The sequence below is a fragment of the Lampetra planeri genome, chromosome 4 (genome assembly GCF_965212315.1).
Source record: "Lampetra planeri chromosome 4, kcLamPlan1.2.h2, whole genome shotgun sequence".
In the NCBI taxonomy this organism is placed as follows: domain Eukaryota; kingdom Metazoa; phylum Chordata; class Hyperoartia; order Petromyzontiformes; family Petromyzontidae; genus Lampetra; species Lampetra planeri.
The window spans coordinates 31661705-31680282 of NC_136110.1; the positions used below are offsets into that span (position 1 = coordinate 31661705).

Here is an 18578-nt window from a genome sequence, read left to right on the forward strand (position 1 = left end):
CCCCCCTCGCGCCTACTAGTCTCGCGACCGGCGACGTCACTTCCTCTCCCACCGCGAGCGCGACCCGACAAGACGCGAGCAGCGCTCCGCCGCCGCCGCACAATCCGAGTCCAATCCTCCTCGACCGTGTGCCATCCGAGCCCCGGCAACGCATCCCGCGCAGCGCCATGGCCTCCGTATCCGAACTCGCGTGTATTTACAGCGCTCTCATCCTCCACGATGACGAAGTCGCCATCACGGTGAGCGGCCGAGGTTGAGGCCTAAGGCGGCAAACATGGCGCTTAAGGAGGGGAAGGGGGGCTGATCGGGTATGGATTTGATTGTGATGAGGGTAAAATAAATACAAGTGATTTGGGAGTGTGTTTGGTTGTGGGTGAAGTATTTATATGGGGGTAGTGATGGGAGAAGTTTCGTGGTAATAGTGGAGGCGGTGATCGCGGTTGGAACTCGTGATGGTGTTGGCGGGGTCGCTGTAGTAGGTGATGTGGCGTTTGGGTGATGGGCGAGGTGGTGAGGAATCGGATTTTAGTCGTGATGGTGGTCATAGGGTTGGAGGTGGTGGTGTCGATGAGAGGGGAAGGTTGGCGCTGACTGTGGTAGTACTATACCGCCTGTGTGGTGGTACTGGCGTGTGTAGACGTGTAGGTGTTAATGTATCTGGTGTTGGGCGATGTGATGGTGATGTGGGTGGTTGTGGTGATGGTGGTTGTTGGCTTGTCTCGTCCACCGCGCACACGGAGCCGGTTGCGTGCCTTCTAACTCTGCCATGGGGCACGTGAGTAACACGTGGAGTCTTAAGCCGGTCCTGGGCCTTCGCTAGGTCAACCCAGCCTCAATTGGGTACCCGGCAAAAGTGCACGCGGTTAACACCGGGGGAGACAAAGGCGGAGTGCTGGCCACAACGAGTCTTGTGCAAGCCAATGGTTTTAACTCGAATCGGGCCTCCTGTTGATGCAGCCGAAACCCACGTGGTTCTCCGTGGAGGCCGGGTCGTCTCAAAACGCCTCGAGTGGCACTGTTTTTTAAAACTCTGTGCCTCCGATCTTAACTCCGTAGAACAAAAGTGTAGAACGCATGTCCCCGGGGCCCATGCCGTTGTATTCGTGACTTTAACTTATGCCCGTGTTCACATTAAAGCCTCTTACCACATAGAAGCTGCGGGAATCTTGGGCGCACTGGTTGGGATCTAGAATGGCCTATGTTGGGTCTGGCAAAACACCGGTATGTAATTGTGGCGAACTCATGTCACTTATGTCACATTGCTAAGGCAGGGTGGAAGTTGTGCGGTCCGCCCTCCAAAGTTGTTTGAAAGTGTTGCTCTTCGGCCCCTAGTAAGGAAAATGTTTCCCCACCTCCTTGGTTGTAGAATATGGAGTTTCTTCTTGGACTCCACAGTAGCCACTCTGGTGTCTGGACAGCCGTGTACTGCTGTCGCCTTGACCCATGACTACGATTGTGTTTGCGGGATAACGCGATGGCGTGGGGGGTGAACATCACGTGTACGCAATACGGCAAATTAGGCGTGAACACCACGTGTGAACGATACTGCAGAGCACGCGTGGACACCGCGTGTGTGCTGTTTGAGATCATGAATGTGAACGCCCTCGTGTGTTCTCACCTCTCTGTAGGAAGACAAGATCAACGCGCTGATCAAGGCAGCTGGAGTCACAGTGGAGCCATTCTGGCCCGGACTCTTCGCCAAGGTGAGTGGGGCATGGGTGAGAGGTGCTGAGGGTGAGAGGTGTGTGAGTGGTGCAGTGAATGGTGCAGTGGTGAGCGAGGTGTGAGTAGTGCAGGGGGGGGTGGGTGAGCTGCACATGGGATCAGTAGTGTAGGGGTTGTGCAGTTAAAACACCACGAAACAAACGAATTAACAGGTTTGAATTTACAGGTTACCATTGACATAAATAGTGTTAGAATGCGTTTCACTTTCATGGAATTGATTGGCATTGCCTACAAATGGAAATTTGTGCGAGTGTAAGATTTACACTAAAACCTCTCAAAGCCCATGTGGTGATGGGGTATATCCGGTTACTCAACATGATGTGCAATTAACTCCACTCACTGAAATGTAATCCACTTTCCAATTCTTTTGTGGAGTTTTACCTTCTACAACAGTCTATTTAATTGATGTAATTTTAAATATGTATTGCACAACAACAATGTTAAACCGTTGCATACATGAATTTTGTAATAATTTTAAATAATTTATTTCTTGAAAACGATACTGCACAATTAAATCTAAATATATACATAAACATGGACCATCTATATATGTCACTTTCCAATAATGCATTTGCCCTCGGCAGTTTTTGGCGAATGATAACGGTCACCGTGTTTGCACCGTTAAGACCACAGGGCTCGGATGGCACCTCTGCCCAGGATGAGAGCGCCGCACGCCGTGGCGAGAGTGGCCAGGATGCCTAGGAGGGGCCCCTCTTAAATTCTCTGCAAATCTTGGGCATCTCTTTGATCAATTTAACCGATTTTAAACTAAAATTTTTTTTAATTTTACCAGGTAAAGCCCACTGAGCTATATAGCCCTTTTTCATAAGCGACCTGGGCACCAATGATAGCTCAAGTAAGTGGCTTAGCATTTCGATATTTATAACAGCCAAATACTCTAAATGCATGTTGATTCTAAAAGTGGAGGGAAAACCAGAGGACCCAGAGATAAATCCTCTCGACTACTTGGGAAAGACATGCAAACTCCAAATATACGGGCATTGGGTTTGGTTCGTATTTCCATTTGTACGACAGTTATAGTGCCACCACCCACCCTTGTTATTGACGGATGGACAGAGATTTTACATGGCCACTTTCAGTGTTGTGGTTGGTGTTAGAAAACCAGAGAAGGGTTACCAGTAGAACAGCACATGTTCAACGATTGCATCAGTCAACTATGTGGTAGGCTTGACCACGCTGGTCAGAAAGGGTTTGTAACCTAAGGATTGTTGACCCCTATTTCTCAAGCGATTATCAAGAACGCTATAAAACTGAAAATAACAACTAAAATCATAACCACTCATAACTGCACTCCGCTCCTGCATGTACAATCAACCACCCACACACAACTGAACCACTCACGGGCACCTTGCCGAGATGTTGACTTCCTCACCTGGTATGGAGGAGGTTGTGGGTTCCATCTCGACCCTGACGCCTATATATTTGGAGTTTGCGTGTTCTCGTAGCTGCATGTATTTTTGTCAGGGTCTTTCGTTTTTACGCTCCACATTTATAAACATACGTTTAGAGTATTTGGCTGCAATAAGTTTCCACGTAAGCCACTTCATCGAGCTATCGTTTGTGGCCAGGTCGCTTCGGAAAAATAGCTAATAGCTCAGTGGGCCTTACTTGATGACATAAAAATAGTTTAGTTTAAAAAATAGTTTAGTTTTATCAGCCTTTTGGGTCCAGAGCTGGGCGGTACTGCACATAAGGTGTCTAATATTCATGGCGTGCGGTTTAGTGACGCCTGATGATGTTTGTAAGTATTGATGTTGCGTGTGTGGTGTGTTGGTGGTGGTGCATGCTAGTCATGGTGTTGATGACGTGCGCTTGTACAGGCACTGGGCTCCATTGACCTGGGCAGCCTCATCTGCAACGTGGGGGCCGGAGGCGCAGCGCCAGCAGCGTCCGCGGGAGGAGCTCCCGCCAGCGGCCCGGCACCAGGTAACCACGCGTGCGTGGAGAGTGGTGGTGCATTGGTTGGCACACTGCAACCAAGACTTTTTAAATCTCACTAGCCCCAGACCTAGCTGATATTAATCCCTGACTGCATCACAGTGCCAGAAAACTAGTTAATCTAGGGATAACATCTGTGGCACATGATTCCTCCCAAGGCCTCCTTGACATTTGTAAATTTTATGTAACCAATTGTTAATGCCACTTCTTGTGGAAAGACTTCCATTCGAGGGAGCTCTGGAGAGTATTTTGGCCTCTTTTCACGCTCGTCAGACACGCTCGGAATAGGTGGGAGTACACCCCCCACCACCACACGTCATGTGCCCACTGTGGTGTTCCCAATTATCTCTAGAATATAATGTCCAGTGCTCTAACCACTGGACACCATGGCAGTCTCCCACCTTGAGTTAACTCGGCCGTAAATAAATAGCTGGTGTAGAGCATATCAGACATGAGCAGACACAACTATGCGCGATGCTGGCAGCTTGAGTATGCCTTGCCAGCCTTAGTCATGCACGCCAAGTTGTGTTTCGGGCTGGGCTCTCCCCATCAATTATTCGACTAATATGAATACACAAATAGAAGTCGCATAATGAGGCAGGACCTCGTATTAACTTTTAAAAGTAGTCTATTATATTAGTCCATTAACGTACTAATCGTCCCACTCCTATGATTTATATGTACAAGTGTGCACGTGTTCATTCATGTTTGTGTGTGTGTGCACGTGTGTCCACAAACAGCTGCAGAAAAGAAAGAGGAGGAGAAAAAGAAGGATGAGTCGGACGAAGAAGAAGACGACGACATGGGTTTCGGACTGTTTGACTAGGCCTCTGACTCGGTTGGCAATAAAATCGTTGCGATAACAAAGCTGTACTGCGTGGTGCCCTGTTATATGTTGAGTGTTGTAATGTATAGACTCTGGTGGATTTGATCCATCGGTCAGAATATTTAGCCTGGAGGAATCCTATGAGCTATGAAGCTCTTTGAATGTGTTCAGGAATGTGGGGTGTTCGAATGTGTGGTGCTGTGATGGACTTTATGATACTTATAGGATGTGTGGTGCAGCGTTAGATTGTGTGCCAGTGGTGGGTTACACTGATATCGCCTCTGTGGTGTTAGGCTGGTGCTGTGTTAGAATGCATGTGGTCTATTGAACGTGTTGATAGCGCATGTACTGTGTGGTGCTGAAGACACTTGGTAGAAACACGATCATCATAGATTACGATATTTTAATAAGAAAAGTGTACACAACGAGACTCGTGCAGATGCCTCTGACGCCACCAATAAGACTCCTTTTGGCTGGGTCCGGGGGGAGGGAGTCGGGGAATTGTTTCAGGCTCACCCGTGAGATTGTGGAAGGGGTTAATCGGGGACCAGGCAAGAGGGGTCTTGGGGTGGTGTTTCGCTGCCCTCTAACGGTGCGGCAGAGGCTGCTGCCGCTGGCAGTTTAGCCATGAGGCTGATGAGACATTTTCATTTAAGGCCGTTCCACCAGCTCGACAAAGTGCTACTTGGGTTGGGCACTGCGCCCGCTCCACCTTGGCCCAGGCGTTGGCACGACTCAGGGGGGCGCCTGGCTCGTTGGGGTGGGGGGTACGGTCCCTCGCGCCTGGTCCACGGTATCGAGCAGGGCCTTGGCGTCGATGGCCAGCACGTGGGCGTGGTTCAGCAGGGGCTTGCGTAGCCCCTGCGCCACCGTGGTGTCCGCGTACTGCTGGGCCGTGCGCAGGCCGCCGATGAGGCGGCCCAGGTCTGCGTTCAGTAGCCGCTCCCCCATCTCCACCTGTGTCGGGGGCGAGTGCGTGCGAAGACGGAAGGTAGTTATAGCCTGAACCAGAGGTGTGGATTCGAGTCATGTGACTTGGACTCGAGTCAGACTCGAGTCATGAATTTGATGACTTGCGACTCGACTTGGACTTGCATAACAATGACTTTGTCCCACCTATGAGATGTGGACTCGAGTCATGTGACTTGGACTCGAGTCAGACTCGAGTCATGAATTTGATGACTTGCGACTCGACTTGGACTTGCATAACAATGACTTTGTCCCACCTCTGGCCTGAACAGACCGGGGGCAAGTGGTGGTTTAGCGAGTGCCTATGGAAGGCGGACGCGGCACGCGAAGGGGTGGGTGGCCAACACCACGCCCGGCCGCCTTTGTTTCCCTCATGACGCATCGTACCAGGTAATTGAGGCCGATGCGACCGAGGGGAGGCCCAGGACCGGTTCTGAATTATTCATCACTGTCGTTGGACATGAGTGGAAAGCGTTACCATAGGAGAGTGCCGTGGCATTGCTCAGTGCCGGATTAAGCTAGTGCGGGGCCTGTAGCATGTTATAAAAGGGGCCCTAAATTTAAAACAAAAAGATTAAAAAAATGTTTAACTTGCACAGTAAAGTAATTGTATTTTTAAATTTGCTATACAGCCAGATAATACGACAAATCGCTAACTTTAAACACCCAGTCGTTCATAAAAGTTGAAGGCGGTATAGTACTATAGTAGTAGAGCAAGTGCAGAATCACCGAACCAGAATTGAGAGCTTGAAAGCATTTAGCGCGGGGCCCTTGAAAGTACGAGGCCCATAGCTTGTGTAGCTACAACATATATAGTAGCTACTTGTGCTACGAGGGTCCATAGCATATGTAGCTACTCGTGCTCCGAGAATAATCCGTGGGTGGTGGGTGTGACGCCGCGGAGGTCCGGCCCCCACCTGGCGATGTGAGTCGAGGGGCAGCGAGGGCAGCTCGTCCTCGACGGCGGAGAGGAGCGCTCGCAGAGCCTCCCCCACAGTCTGCAGGGCGGACACCACAAGCACCACAAGCACCACAAGCACCACAAGCACCACCAACATCAATCGGCATTCCACACATTGCTCACCCCAGAAAGAGGTGGGGCGCCACGGTAAAGCAAAGTTCACTACCTCGCCTGGGATGCACCCAAGTTGTGGGTGGGTTCGATCCCTGACGTCTTTACATTTGGAGTTTGCACGGTCTCCCCATGGTCGTATGGATTTTCCTCCGGTCTTTACCTCCACGTTTGAAATCAACATCACGCGTTTAGAGCATTTGGCTGCTATACATTTCCACGCGAAAAGCCACTTCGTTGAGTTATCATTGTAGCCAGCTCGCTTCTGAAAATGAGCTATGTAGCTCAGTGGGCCTTAGGGACCGTCCATAAATGATGTCACGCAGACATTTGTGACGATGTTTTCTACAACATCAGAGTGCAGCGCCACATTAAATACGCACTACAATGACAATAGTTTAAAGTGATTTGAAGCATGTTTTCTTTGGGGGGGGGCAGAGCTTTGTGACGTCATATTTGAAGGGGGGGGTGGGGTCTGACTTTTTATGTAGCCGTGTGACGATTGGGGGGGGGGGTCAAAAATCCTTCAAAATCGCGTAACGTCATTTATGGACGGCGCCTTACCTGATAACATAAAAAGTTTAATTCATAGCCTAGTTTTAGAGATGATCGGCGCGTGTGATTTCATCAGTAGCAGCACTTGTCTGAGAGGCAACTGGCCAAACAACTCAATGTAGGAGCAGGGTTTAATTTCGGCCAGGTCTGTCACGCTTCGGAGGCAAATAAAATCTGTCTGAATCCAGAACGCCACGTCCATTTTCTGCGGCCCACGTGCTACCTACTCCAGTCTACCGGAAAGGCCGGAAAATATTTCATGTTGAACTTCTTTCGCACCGTACTGAGCCAACCGTGCTAATCGGAGGTGCGCCTGGCACGCCACATCCAGGATGTCCATCGCGAGGGATGCAGCTTCCAGCCACGTGCCGACTCCTACTTTCAGTTTAGCAGCCAGTGCCGGATTATCCTCGTAGCACAAGTAGCTACTATATATGTAGTAGCTACTACATATGTACTACATATGTAGTAGCTACACAAGCTATGGGCCTCGCACTTTCAAGGGCCCCGCGCTAAATGCTTTCAAGCTATCAATTCCGGTTCAGCGATTCTGCACTTGCTCTGTTACTATAGTACTATACCGCCTTCAACTTTTATGAACGACTGTGTGTTTAAGGTTAGCGATTTGTCGTATTATCTGGCTGTATAGCAAATGAAAAAATACAATGGCTTTACTATGCAGGTAAAAAATTAGTCTTTAAATATTTATGTGTTTAAAAAATATATATTTAGGGCTCCTTTATAACATATGCTACAGGCCCCGCACTAGCTTAGTCCGGCACTGCTAGCAGCTACCAAAAAAGTGTGATAAATGTATCTGAGCCGGGACCCTCTGGGGGAGGGGGGTGGGGGGGGGTGAGCATCACCTTGACGAGCGCGACGAGGTCGTCGGAGGTGGCGTCCGCGGAGCGCGAGTTGAGCTGCAGCACGGCCTGCACCACCCGCGTGACGCACGCGAACACCGCGTCGCCGGCGCGCTCACGTGGCGCCGTGCGGCCCAGCACCACCGGCTCGCCCACCTGCACACAGCACGCAGCGCGATCACTCACCAAGCCTGCACCTGAACTCACCACGCCGCTGACTCACCACGCCGCTCACTCACCAAGCCTGCACCTGAACTCACCACGCCGCTCACTCACCAAGCCTGCACCTGAACTCACCACGCCGCTCGCTCACCACGCCGCTCGCTCACCACGCCGCGCACTCACTCACCACGCCGCTCACTCACCACGCCGCGCACTCACTCACCACGCCGCTCACTCACCACGCCCCGCACTCACTCACCACGCCGCGCACTCACTCACCACGCCGCTCACTCACCACGCCCCGCACTCACCACGCCGCGCACTCACCACGCCACTCGCTCACCACGCCGCTCGCTCACCACGCCGCTCACTCACCACGCCGCGCACTCACTCACCACGTCGCTCGCTCACCACGCTTCGAACTCACCGAGCCTGCAAAGCGCACTCACCATGCTGCACCCTCACCCGCCTGCACCACAGATGGCACAATACAATGCACTCTAACGCCGTCGCCGCACACTCTGTACCTGCAACACCGCACACCAAGCCGCACACAGCCCGCCGTCCGTACGCGTCACAACACAGCACGCCGCACACCGCAATCACAACAACCCCGGCGAGTCACCTTGGCTCCCGTGAGCTGCGTCTCTCCTCTGCCCAGGTCCCCCTCGGGCACCGATGGTGCCCCAGGCCTTGGGGGCTTCCGAGGAGCGAACACTTCTCCTGTCGGGTCAACAGCAAGGGGGGGTGGGGGGTGAGCTGACACCCGGAACGGAGAGCTCAGAGAGGGTGAGCTTTTACAGGCAGAGGGGGTGAGGGCTTACACGCAGATGGGTGAGCATCCATAGGATGATGTTACAGGCCGAGGGGTGAGCATACAAGGGGTGTGCTGACAGGGAAGAGGGGTGAGATTACAGGGGGGGGGGAGGGGGTGTGAGCAGACAGGAGCGGGTAAACCGATTCGAGTGGAATTGTAGCAAGGCCGTAATTATAATAGAAGTTTGGGGGGGGGGGACACACATCCCCCCCAATATTAAAATATGCTCAAAATGTCCCCCCAAATATATTGCTATAAAATAGATTTCTGTTTATATGATTGTGGTTATGGTTGTACTTTATTAATCCCTAATTTCTGCCATTACATACAATGAAACAAGAAAAGGTAAAAAAACAGAGCAATGTAATACAATACACTATTAGACATTATTGTAAAAAAAAAAAGTCCATCCTATGTGGTCGTGATTTTTAAAAATATTTTAGGCAGGAAATTCGTTTTCAAATTTAGATTTTTTTTCTGGGGGGGGGGAACTCCACACCTCCTGGAAGATTTGTCCCCCCGATTGTTGACTCCATGGCTACGGCCTTGAATTGTAGAAATCAAGGCACAGTTTGGCTCGCGCGGAAATACAAACGTGGGCACGGGCGGCCCAAGTCACCGCGTGGTTCATTCCGTCTCGCCTCTCAGCTGTAAGGGATAAAAGGGCGCAGCCCCGCAACTGCGCGCTCTCGCCACTGCTGCTGATGACGGATGGGGGGGGGGGAGCTCGAGAGCGTATTTGGACGACTTTTCCACGCGAGACTAGAAGTCTGGGAAGAGGTGGGGGGTAGGGAGGGTAGGGTTACCCACGATTTACCCCACCACGGTGAACCCATTCGTGGTGGGTGGACAGACAATAGGTTGGGGGGTGGGGGAGGGGTTAAATTGTTAAAACAAAGAATTGGAGTGTAAAAAAAACTACCGCGCCGAGAGAGGGAATCGAACCGGCGACCGCTAAGATTGCAAGTCCGGGGTACTGACCACGACGCCGCTGTGGCAGCGGCTCCGTTAACTTCTCAGCTGTCAAAGTTAAAGCGACGTCGGGATACGCATTGGCACGTGCGGCAAATCGGTATCCGGGTTTTACCGGTTTTGCAAGAAAGCGATTTTCAGAACCCAATTATTACGGACAGAGGAAAGTTGCCTTACAGCGGGGTGAGCTTACGGACGAAGGGTGATCTTACAGGGCAGCAGGTGAAGGAAAGGAGAGGCCGGTGAGCATCAAGGTGAGTTTGCGGGCGGCAGGTGAGTAAGCACTCGCGAGCTCAATCATATTCGAGACCACATCCATCCGCCAACGAACACCATTATTAACACGCCCCACTGCTGAGTGGGTGGGTGAGCGGGCGGGTGGGTGAGCGGGCGGGTGGGTGAGCGGGCGGGTGGGTGAGCGGGCGGGCGGGTGAGCGGACGAGCGAGCAGGCGGGTGAGTAGAAGAGTGGGTGAGCGAGTGAGTGGTTGTGTGAGCAAGTGGGTGAGTGAGGTGGATAAACGACTGAATGAGTGAGAGATTGGATGGATGAGTTAGTTGGTGAGAGGAGGGACGAGTGGGTGAGCGAGTGAGTGGTTGTGTGAGCAAGTGGGTGAATAGTTGGGTGAGTGAGGTGGATAAACGACTGAATAAGTGAGAGATTGGATGGATGAGTTAGTCGGCGAGAGGAGGGAAAAGTGGGTGCGCGACCGAGTGAATGAAATGAGTGGGTAAACGAATGAGGTAAGCAAGCGAGTAAGAGGGTATATGAGAGGATGGGTAAGTGAGTGAATGAGTGAGCGAGCGAGTGAGTGGATGGATGAGATAATGAATGGGTGAGTGTGTGGGTGAGCGAGCGAGCGCGCGGTTTAATAAGAGAATCGACGGGTGAGTGGGTGAGCAGACGGGTGAGCGGGTGGGTGAACTCGTGCGTGAGTCACCCGCGCGTGTGACAGAGATCCTCACCGCACGTGGTGGGGAGTGCATCTCGCCTCGTCGGCTCCACGGGGTTCTGTGTGTGTGTATGTGATTGTATGAATGTTTGTGTTTATGTGTGTGTGTGAGTGTATGAATGTTTGTGTACATGTGTGTACGTGTGTGTGTGAGTGTATGAATGTTTGTGTACATGTGTGTACGTGTGTGTGTGAGTGTATGAATGTTTGTGTACATGTGTGTACGTGTGTGTGTGAGTGTATGAATGTTTGTGTACATGTGTGTGTGTGAGTGTATGAATGTTTATATACATGTGTATGTGTGTGTGAGTGTATTAATGTTTGTGTATATGTGTGTGTGAGTGTATTACAGTTTGTATATATGTGTGTGTTTGTGCGAGTGTATGAATGTGTGTGTACGTGTGTGTGAGTGTATGAATGTTTGTGTACATGTGTGTACGTGTGTGTGTGAGTGTATGAATGTTTGTGGGCAGAAGGGAAGGGCAGGCGCGTCCGTGAGACCCCGCGGGGAGAGGCAGGCAGGGAGGGGCACTTCCTCCTGCATCGGATACGCTGACCACTCATCCCTCCACTCCTCCATCACCATCGCAATCACCCCTCCTCCTCCTCACCATCATTATCTTCCACTGCACTCACAACTGTTGATGTCTCTCGATGTCCCTGTGTCAACTCATCCCCCCCGCCCACTCACCCCTCAAATGTCATCCTCTCCCAAACCCCTCACTCACCCCTCAGTCGGAGTCGGAATCAGAATATTTATCCTGGAGCAATCCGATGAGCTATAAAGCTCTTTTTCACAAATGTCAATCATCCACCCCATCACTCACCCACTCTCTCACCCCATCACTCACCCACTCTCTCTCCCCATCACTCACCCACTCTCTCACCCCATCACTCACCCACTCTCTCACCCCATCACTCACCCACTCTCTCACCCCATCACTCACCCACTCTCTCACCCCATCACTCACCCACTCTCTCTCCCCATCACTCACCCACTCTCTCACCCCATCACTCACCCACTCTCTCACCCCATCACTCACCCACTCTCTCACCCCATCACTCACCCACTCTCTCACCCCATCACTCACCCACTCTCTCACCCCATCACTCACCCACTCTCTCACCCCATCACTCAGCCGCTCATTGACCCCTCCCCGCCCTTACTCCCTCACCCCTTCACTCACCCGCTCGCCCTCTCACTCACTCACTCACTCCCTCTCACTCACTCCCTCACCCAATTCACTCACCGTCCGCACGACGTGAGGCGCCTCCTGCTGAGGTCCTGGGGTGTCCTGCTCCTCGAGCTGCCGCGCAGCCTTGCCCGTCCTGTCCTGGTGAGAGAGACGGGCGGTAGGGACATGAGTGGGGGTAGGGGTCGGGATAGAGACAGGGTTAGGAGTAGGGTTAGCGTTAGAGGTAGGGTTTAGGATCAGGGGTAGGGTTTAGGATCAGGGGTAGGGATAGGATCAGGGGTATAGGGTTGGGATCAGGAGTAGGGATAGGATCAGGGGTATAGGGTTGGGATCAGGGGTATAGGGTTGTGATCAGGGGTAGGGTTGGGGCAGCATGCCGGACTCCACGTGCACAGTGTTCACGTGGGCAAAGCGCGGGAGAGAGAAATCTCGATAATGCGATGATCTGGAAGAACACAGTGGAGGTCGTGGATGGTGAAGGATGATCACGGTGGTTGTGGATGAACACGGTGGATGTGGATGACCACTGTGGATGAACACGGTGGGTGTGGATGAAGACGGTGTATAAGGATGAACACGGTGGATGAACACGGCGGATGTGGGTGGAGCCGGTACCGCTTTGCCAAACCGGAGTCTCAGCCGCTTTAGCATAGAGACGCAGAGTGTGAGTGCGAGTCTGAGTAATTGTGTGAGCGAATGAAAATGTGCGTGCGTGTGTGTTAGTGAGTGTGAGAGAGTGAATGTGTGTGCGTGTGTGTTAGTGAGTGTGAGAGAGTGAATGTGTGTGCGTGTGTGTTAGTGAGTGTGAGAGAGTGAATGTGTGTGCGTGTGTGTTAGTGAGTGTGAGAGAGTGAATGTGTGTGCGTGTGTGTTAGTGAGTGTGAGAGAGTGAATGTGTGTGCGTGTGTGTTAGTGAGTGTGAGAGAGTGAATGTGTGTGCGTGTGTGTTAGTGAGTGTGAGAGAGTGAATGTGTGTGCGTGTGTGTTAGTGAGTGTGAGAGAGTGAATGTGTGTGCGTGTGTGTTAGTGAGTGTGAGAGAGTGAATGTGTGTGCGTGTGTGTTAGTGAGTGTGAGAGAGTGAATGTGTGTGCGTGTGTGTTAGTGAGTGTGAGAGAGTGAATGTGCGTGCGTGTGTGTTAGTGAGTGTGAGAGAGTGAATGTGCGTGCGTGTGTGTTAGTGAGTGTGAGAGAGTGAATGTGCGTGCGTGTGTGTTAGTGAGTGTGAGAGAGTGAATGTGTGTGCGTGTGTGTTAGTGAGTGTGAGAGAGTGAATGTGTGTGCGTGTGTGTTAGTGAGTGTGAGAGAGTGAATGTGTGTGCGTGTGTGTTAGTGAGTGTGAGAGAGTGAATGTGTGTGCGTGTGTGTTAGTGAGTGTGAGAGAGTGAATGTGCGTGCGTGTGTGTTAGTGAGTGTGAGAGAGTGAATGTGCGTGCGTGTGTGTTAGTGAGTGTGAGAGAGTGAATGTGCGTGCGTGTGTGTTAGTGAGTGTGAGAGAGTGAATGTGCGTGCGTGTGTGTTAGTGAGTGTGAGAGAGTGAATGTGTGTGCGTGTGTGTTAGTGAGTGTGAGAGAGTGAATGTGTGTGCGTGTGTGTTAGTGAGTGTGAGAGAGTGAATGTGTGTGCGTGTGTGTTAGTGAGTGTGAGAGAGTGAATGTGTGTGCGTGTGTGTTAGTGAGTGTGAGAGAGTGAATGTGTGTGCGTGTGTGTTAGTGAGTGTGAGAGAGTGAATGTGTGAGTTGGTCAATTGGTGCCTCAGCACGAGCGCAGCATGGTGTGTGGTGTGCCTGTGGCAAGTCTTTGCGAGGATGCGTGAGTGGGTGGTGTAGGTGTGAGTCTGTGTGAGTGAGTGAGTGGGTGGTGTATGTGTGAGTCTGTGAGAGAGTAGTGTAGGTGTGAGTTTGTGAGAGTGAGTGAGAGGGTGGTGTAGGTGTGAGTCTGTGAGAGCGAGTGAGTGGGTGGTGTAGGTGTGAGTCTGTGAGAGGGTGGTGTAGGTGTGAGTCTGTGTGACTCTGTGAGAGTGACGGAGTCGGGGTGTCGCTATGAGAGTGAGACTCAGCACGGCGTGGCTATGAGTGCGAGTCGGTGAGAGAGTGCTGCGTGTGTTTGTCGTCCGAGCTGGATCGGTGTAAAGGGAGCGGCTTGTACCCCAGGAAGGGCTCACAGGAGAGAGGGGGGGGGGCTGTGGTTTTCCCACTGGGGGCTCACAAGGCGGGCGGGTGAGTGGGCGGCTTCCTGCTCACGCCGGCAGCGAGCGTGTCGCGTTGTGATGGAGCTCGTCCGCATTCACGGCCCTGGGTCAATTCCACATTCCTATGACGGGCGCCGGTCTATCGATGGAACAGCCCGACCACCGTGGACAATAAACCAACTTGATGCAGCTAATCCTGCTGTGACGGTCCCACCTGATGACGGATGACGGAGACTTGTGTTGCCTCCGAAACGTCGTGATTTTTGTTTTATTTTATTTTTTATAAATTTTGATGTTTTACCTACGTGACTTTACCGAAAAAACCTAAGAATATGAATCCTTGCAGTCACGAAAGCTTCAAATCTAGAAATAAACCAACCGCCCGTGAAGGACGAGTGAATCATGACGCCGCGTGCTCCAAGAGAGTTTGCTCAGCGTTTGATTTTACTGTCGCCAGATCTGTCCCCTGGGGTGACGGCGAATCGGGACGACTGCCCCGGGCCCCCGAACTTTTTTTTGGGGGGGGGAGGGAGGGTGACGCGCTTCGACGTTACGCTGTCAGACGTAATACTTCCACCCCTGGGAGCAACGCGAGTTGGTCGCCCTTGAGCTCGCTTATTTGCGTCCGCTCACGGTCATCGCTAACTGCAAATATATAAGATGCTTAGTTGGCCAATTATTTCGTGACTAGTTTCACTTCACATTTTCTTTCCCTCCGTGCTCTATCGATACACACCGGTGGGCTGAAGAAGTAACTCATTGGCGTTTTGTTACCGTGACACATTATTTACTGATTGGCCGTGTTTCGGGGCGGTGGGGTTTGCGACACATTTATAATAACGCGACCTAACCCAAAAACCTTCATTATAATCGATACAGTAGTTCATGTTAATTTGAATGTTTTTTTATTGAGGGACTACGACTACGTGCTGCTGTTGTCTTGGTGCGGACTGGGACTGGAGCTGTTTTCATGCCTTTGCCCAAAGTTTGCATTTAGTGTTGAACAATCGGCATGAATGTATTTACTTATGGAATATGTAATTATATACCTAATTTATATTTAGTGACTTGCTTTCCATTTCTCTACTTTGCACTCCTATCGGTGTTTGTATTGTCACTTGCTGACCTGCCCCGACTGGACATCTGTGAAAAAGAGCTTCATAGCTCATCGGATTCCTCCTCCAATCTAAATATCCTGATTCTGAAATATATCAAACATACACTGCTGGTGAGTGGGTGGTGAGTGGATGGTGAGTGAGTGGCAAGTGGGTGGCGAGTGGGTGGCGAGTGGGTTGGAGTGAGTGGCGAGTGGGTGGTGAGTAGGTGGTGAGTGGGTGGCGAGTGAGTGGCGAGTGGGTGGCGAGTGAGTGGTGAGTGAGTCGCGAGTGGGTGGTGAGTGGGTGGTGAGTGGGTGGTGAGTGAGTCGCGAGTGGGTGGTGAGTGGGTGGTGAGTGGGTGGTGAGTGAGTGGCAAGTGGGTGGCTAGTGGGTGGCGAGTGGGTTGGAGTGAGTGGCGAGTGGGTGGTGAGTGGGTGGCGAGTGAGTGGCGAGTGGGTGGCGAGTGAGTGGTGAGTGGGTGGTGAGTTCCGAGTGGCGTCGCCTCACCCCGTGGAGCCACAGTCCATCCCGCGCCAAGGCAGACTTCTGCAGCAGCAGCAGCTCGTCCTGCAGCAACGACGCGTTCAGCCCAAGCTGCAGAGACAAAACACGGGGGGGGGGGGGGGCATGGGGACACGCGGTCACAGGGACACTGGGACATGGGGACATGAGAATGAACACTGGGACACGCGGAGCCCACTGCAAATAAAAAAAATCCATCCGGGCAGGTGGAGGTTGTGGGTGGTGAGATGAGGGGGAGTGGAGGAGGGATGGGGGGCCGAACCTGGGTCGGCTCCCCCAGCAGATTGAGCAGCGGCACGGCGTAATCGTCCACACCCGGGGAGAGTGAGCCCTGCAAGCGGGCGGGCTGGGGGCACCATCAACATCATCATCATCGTCATCATCGTCAATAACATCTTCATCAGCAACATCATCATCGTCGTCAACAACAACGTAGGAGGTGAAACGATGTAACGATTTGCATGTCTGGTGCCGCTTGGTTACATTCCTCAGCATCTCAAATCACCTCACGTCATTGCTCTGCTGCAGTCTAGCCTAGGACCCCCCCCCCCTCCCCAAGTGGGCAGCCGTCACTACTTGGGGCGTTGGCAGAACCCGCCGCTGAGTGACTACACCGGGGTTTTTTTGGTTGTCACCGATTAAGTCATTTTTTTGGGTGGGCAAGGTTAGTGGAAGAGTTACCCAGGAACGGTCCCCGTGAGAGGGGGTAGGCGTTGGGACAGTGACGGACTGGGACTAAAAACATGCCCAGGCATTTTGTAAACACACCGGGCTCAAATTGGGGGGGCTACGGAGTACCTGCTCGACGTTGCAATGTGACGAACTGTTTGGCGTCATTCTGCCGTGCGATCTCATGGGCCCATATGGGGGCTGTGTGTCCAAAAGATCGGGGGCCCGGTGAGGAATAATCTTTGGGGCTCCCGAATATTCGGGGACTCGATGCCAACAGAGATCGCGAATAGGTAACGGAGCGTACACATTAGAGGTAATACAATATTTTTATTAAAATAGTTTTTGCTACTCTGATCACATTTGCGATTTTCCCACACAGACCGACCCACCGGCTCGAGGAATGGATCGGCCCTATGGCCAGTCCGGGCCTGAGTAGAGATACGCTGCGAGGGGGGGGGGTGGTGGGGGGGGGGGGTACAGGCTGTTCGCACCTTTGGGGGGCCGGGGTCAACCCCGCAGGGCATGCGCCACGGCCCCTTCACGCGTGGCTCCCCCTGGGCGCTCTCCTCCTCGCGGATCTCCCTGGGACACGGGGAGGGGGAGGGGGGGCTCAGTGCGTGGAGGTGCCCGCGTGCGTGTTCCAGCTGGGGTGCATGGTTGAGCTGCTGTGTGCGGTGGTGGTAGTGGTGGTGCCAGTATGCGTGGTTGAGCTGGTGCGCAAAGTGGTGATCGAGGTGTGGTGGTGGTGATAACGCTGGTGTGTGCGGCGGTGGTAATGGTGGTGGTGGCGGCGGCTAACTGGAGCTTCCGCTTGAGCTCGGAGAAGGGCGGCCGCGCCGTGGGGTCGCGCGCCCAGCAGCGCCCCATCAGCCGGTAGAGTTTGGGGGGGCAGCCGGAGGGCAGAGGCAGCCGCTCGCCCTTCTCCAGCCGCCCCAGGACCTCATCGTTCCGCACCGCGGGGAACGGCTTCGCTCCCCGGCACAGGATCTCCCACGTGCACACGCCTGGTGAGCGTGGGGGCAGGAGGGGGGGGGGGGAGCAACCAGCGCCTTAGTCTGGCTCCACGAGCCTCGCCTTCGCCGAGTGTTCGCGTGATATCATTTCTCACGGTGTGATACCGTAACAAATCACAATAGTAATATAACAATGGCATGGTTCAATCTTGACTTAAAGCTTTCGTGACTGCAGGAATTCATATTCTTTGGGTCTTTCGGTTAAATTCCCCACAATAATACAGCCATCTCGCTCGCCGAGCTCGACGTTGCTGCTCTGCGATCTTCCCTTTACATTCTAATCTCTCACAGTAACACAGCCACCTCCGCGCCCTCGGGGAGGCCGCTCTCCGATCTTACATTAACACGCTAATTTCTCACATTAACATCACTAGCCCCGCTCACTTCGTTTATGACCCTTGGGCTACAGTGCTACACCCATCTTAAACCTTTAAAACAGTCTGCCTCAGCAGCTATCCCCCTCTTTTTTCTTCCTGATGACGAACGCTTGTGTTGCGATCGGAACGTAGTTTTTGGTTATTTTCTTTGAACCTATCTACGTGACTTTACCGAAAGATCCAAAGAAAATGGCATGGTTACTATTCCATTTTACGAGGTAAGGTCCACTGAGTGATGAAGCTCTTTTTTGCAGAAGCGACCTGGCTATCACAAATGATAGCCCAATGAAGTGGCTTATCACGTGGACATTTTTAGCAGCCAAATCGTCTAAACGCGTGTTGTTGATTCTAAACGTGGGGTGGAAAAATCCACGCGACCACGGGGAGGGAGACAGAGACACGCAAACTCCAAATATACAACATGCGTCAGGGTCGGGATCAAACCCACGACTTCCTGTGTACCAGGCGAGGTAGTTAACATCTCTTAGCCACCGTGATGATGATGAGAGAGAGACACACACAGACTCCAAATATACAACAGGCGTCAGGGTCGGGGTCGAACCCACGACCTCCTGTATACCAGGCGAGGTAGTTAACATCTCGCCGCCGCGGCACCATTGCCGTTCATTCAAATAGCGTCT

General features: G+C 52.4%; 2 protein-coding genes across 5 annotated transcripts in view; one reads left to right on the top strand and one right to left on the bottom strand.

Annotated features, from left to right (window-relative positions):
- Positions 1-4551, top strand: RPLP1 (ribosomal protein lateral stalk subunit P1). Its single transcript, XM_078593777.1, has 4 exons — positions 1-239; positions 1629-1703; positions 3567-3672; positions 4425-4551. Exons 1-4 carry the CDS (start codon positions 168-170, stop codon positions 4508-4510), a joined length of 339 nt encoding a protein of 112 aa, XP_078449903.1. The 5' UTR covers positions 1-167; the 3' UTR covers positions 4511-4551.
- A 342-nt stretch (positions 4552-4893) lies between these two features.
- The window catches only part of LOC144717947 (focal adhesion kinase 1-like), a 36248-nt gene continuing 22563 nt past the window's right edge, over positions 4894-18578 (bottom strand). For 3 of the 4 annotated variants that reach the window (XM_078593774.1, XM_078593775.1, XM_078593773.1), the window contains 10 exons: positions 17347-17551; positions 17039-17129; positions 16138-16221; positions 15861-15947; positions 12122-12205; positions 10885-10930; positions 8757-8854; positions 7973-8125; positions 6397-6477; positions 4894-5467 (listed from right to left, as the gene is read on the bottom strand). In XM_078593774.1, coding sequence (XP_078449900.1) covers positions 5246-5467; positions 6397-6477; positions 7973-8125; positions 8757-8854; positions 10885-10930; positions 12122-12205; positions 15861-15947; positions 16138-16221; positions 17039-17129; positions 17347-17551 — 1151 coding nt within the window. In that variant the 3' untranslated portion in view covers positions 4894-5245. Of the gene's footprint in view, positions 5468-6396; positions 6478-7972; positions 8126-8756; positions 8855-10859; positions 10931-12121; positions 12206-15860; positions 15948-16137; positions 16222-17038; positions 17130-17346; positions 17552-18578 lie in introns of all 4 variants that reach the window. The other variant, XR_013585164.1, reaches the window with a different exon arrangement.

Excerpts from the sequence above, each read along its gene's own strand:
- RPLP1 (XM_078593777.1), top strand. The coding sequence starts at position 168 with ATGGCCTCCGTATCCGAACTCGCGTGTATTTACAGCGCTCTCATCCTC. Across the intron at positions 1,704-3,566 it reads GGCCCGGACTCTTCGCCAAG|GCACTGGGCTCCATTGACCT; the intron begins GTGAGTGGGGCA and ends GCGCTTGTACAG. Across the intron at positions 3,673-4,424 it reads CGCCAGCGGCCCGGCACCAG|CTGCAGAAAAGAAAGAGGAG; the intron begins GTAACCACGCGT and ends GTCCACAAACAG.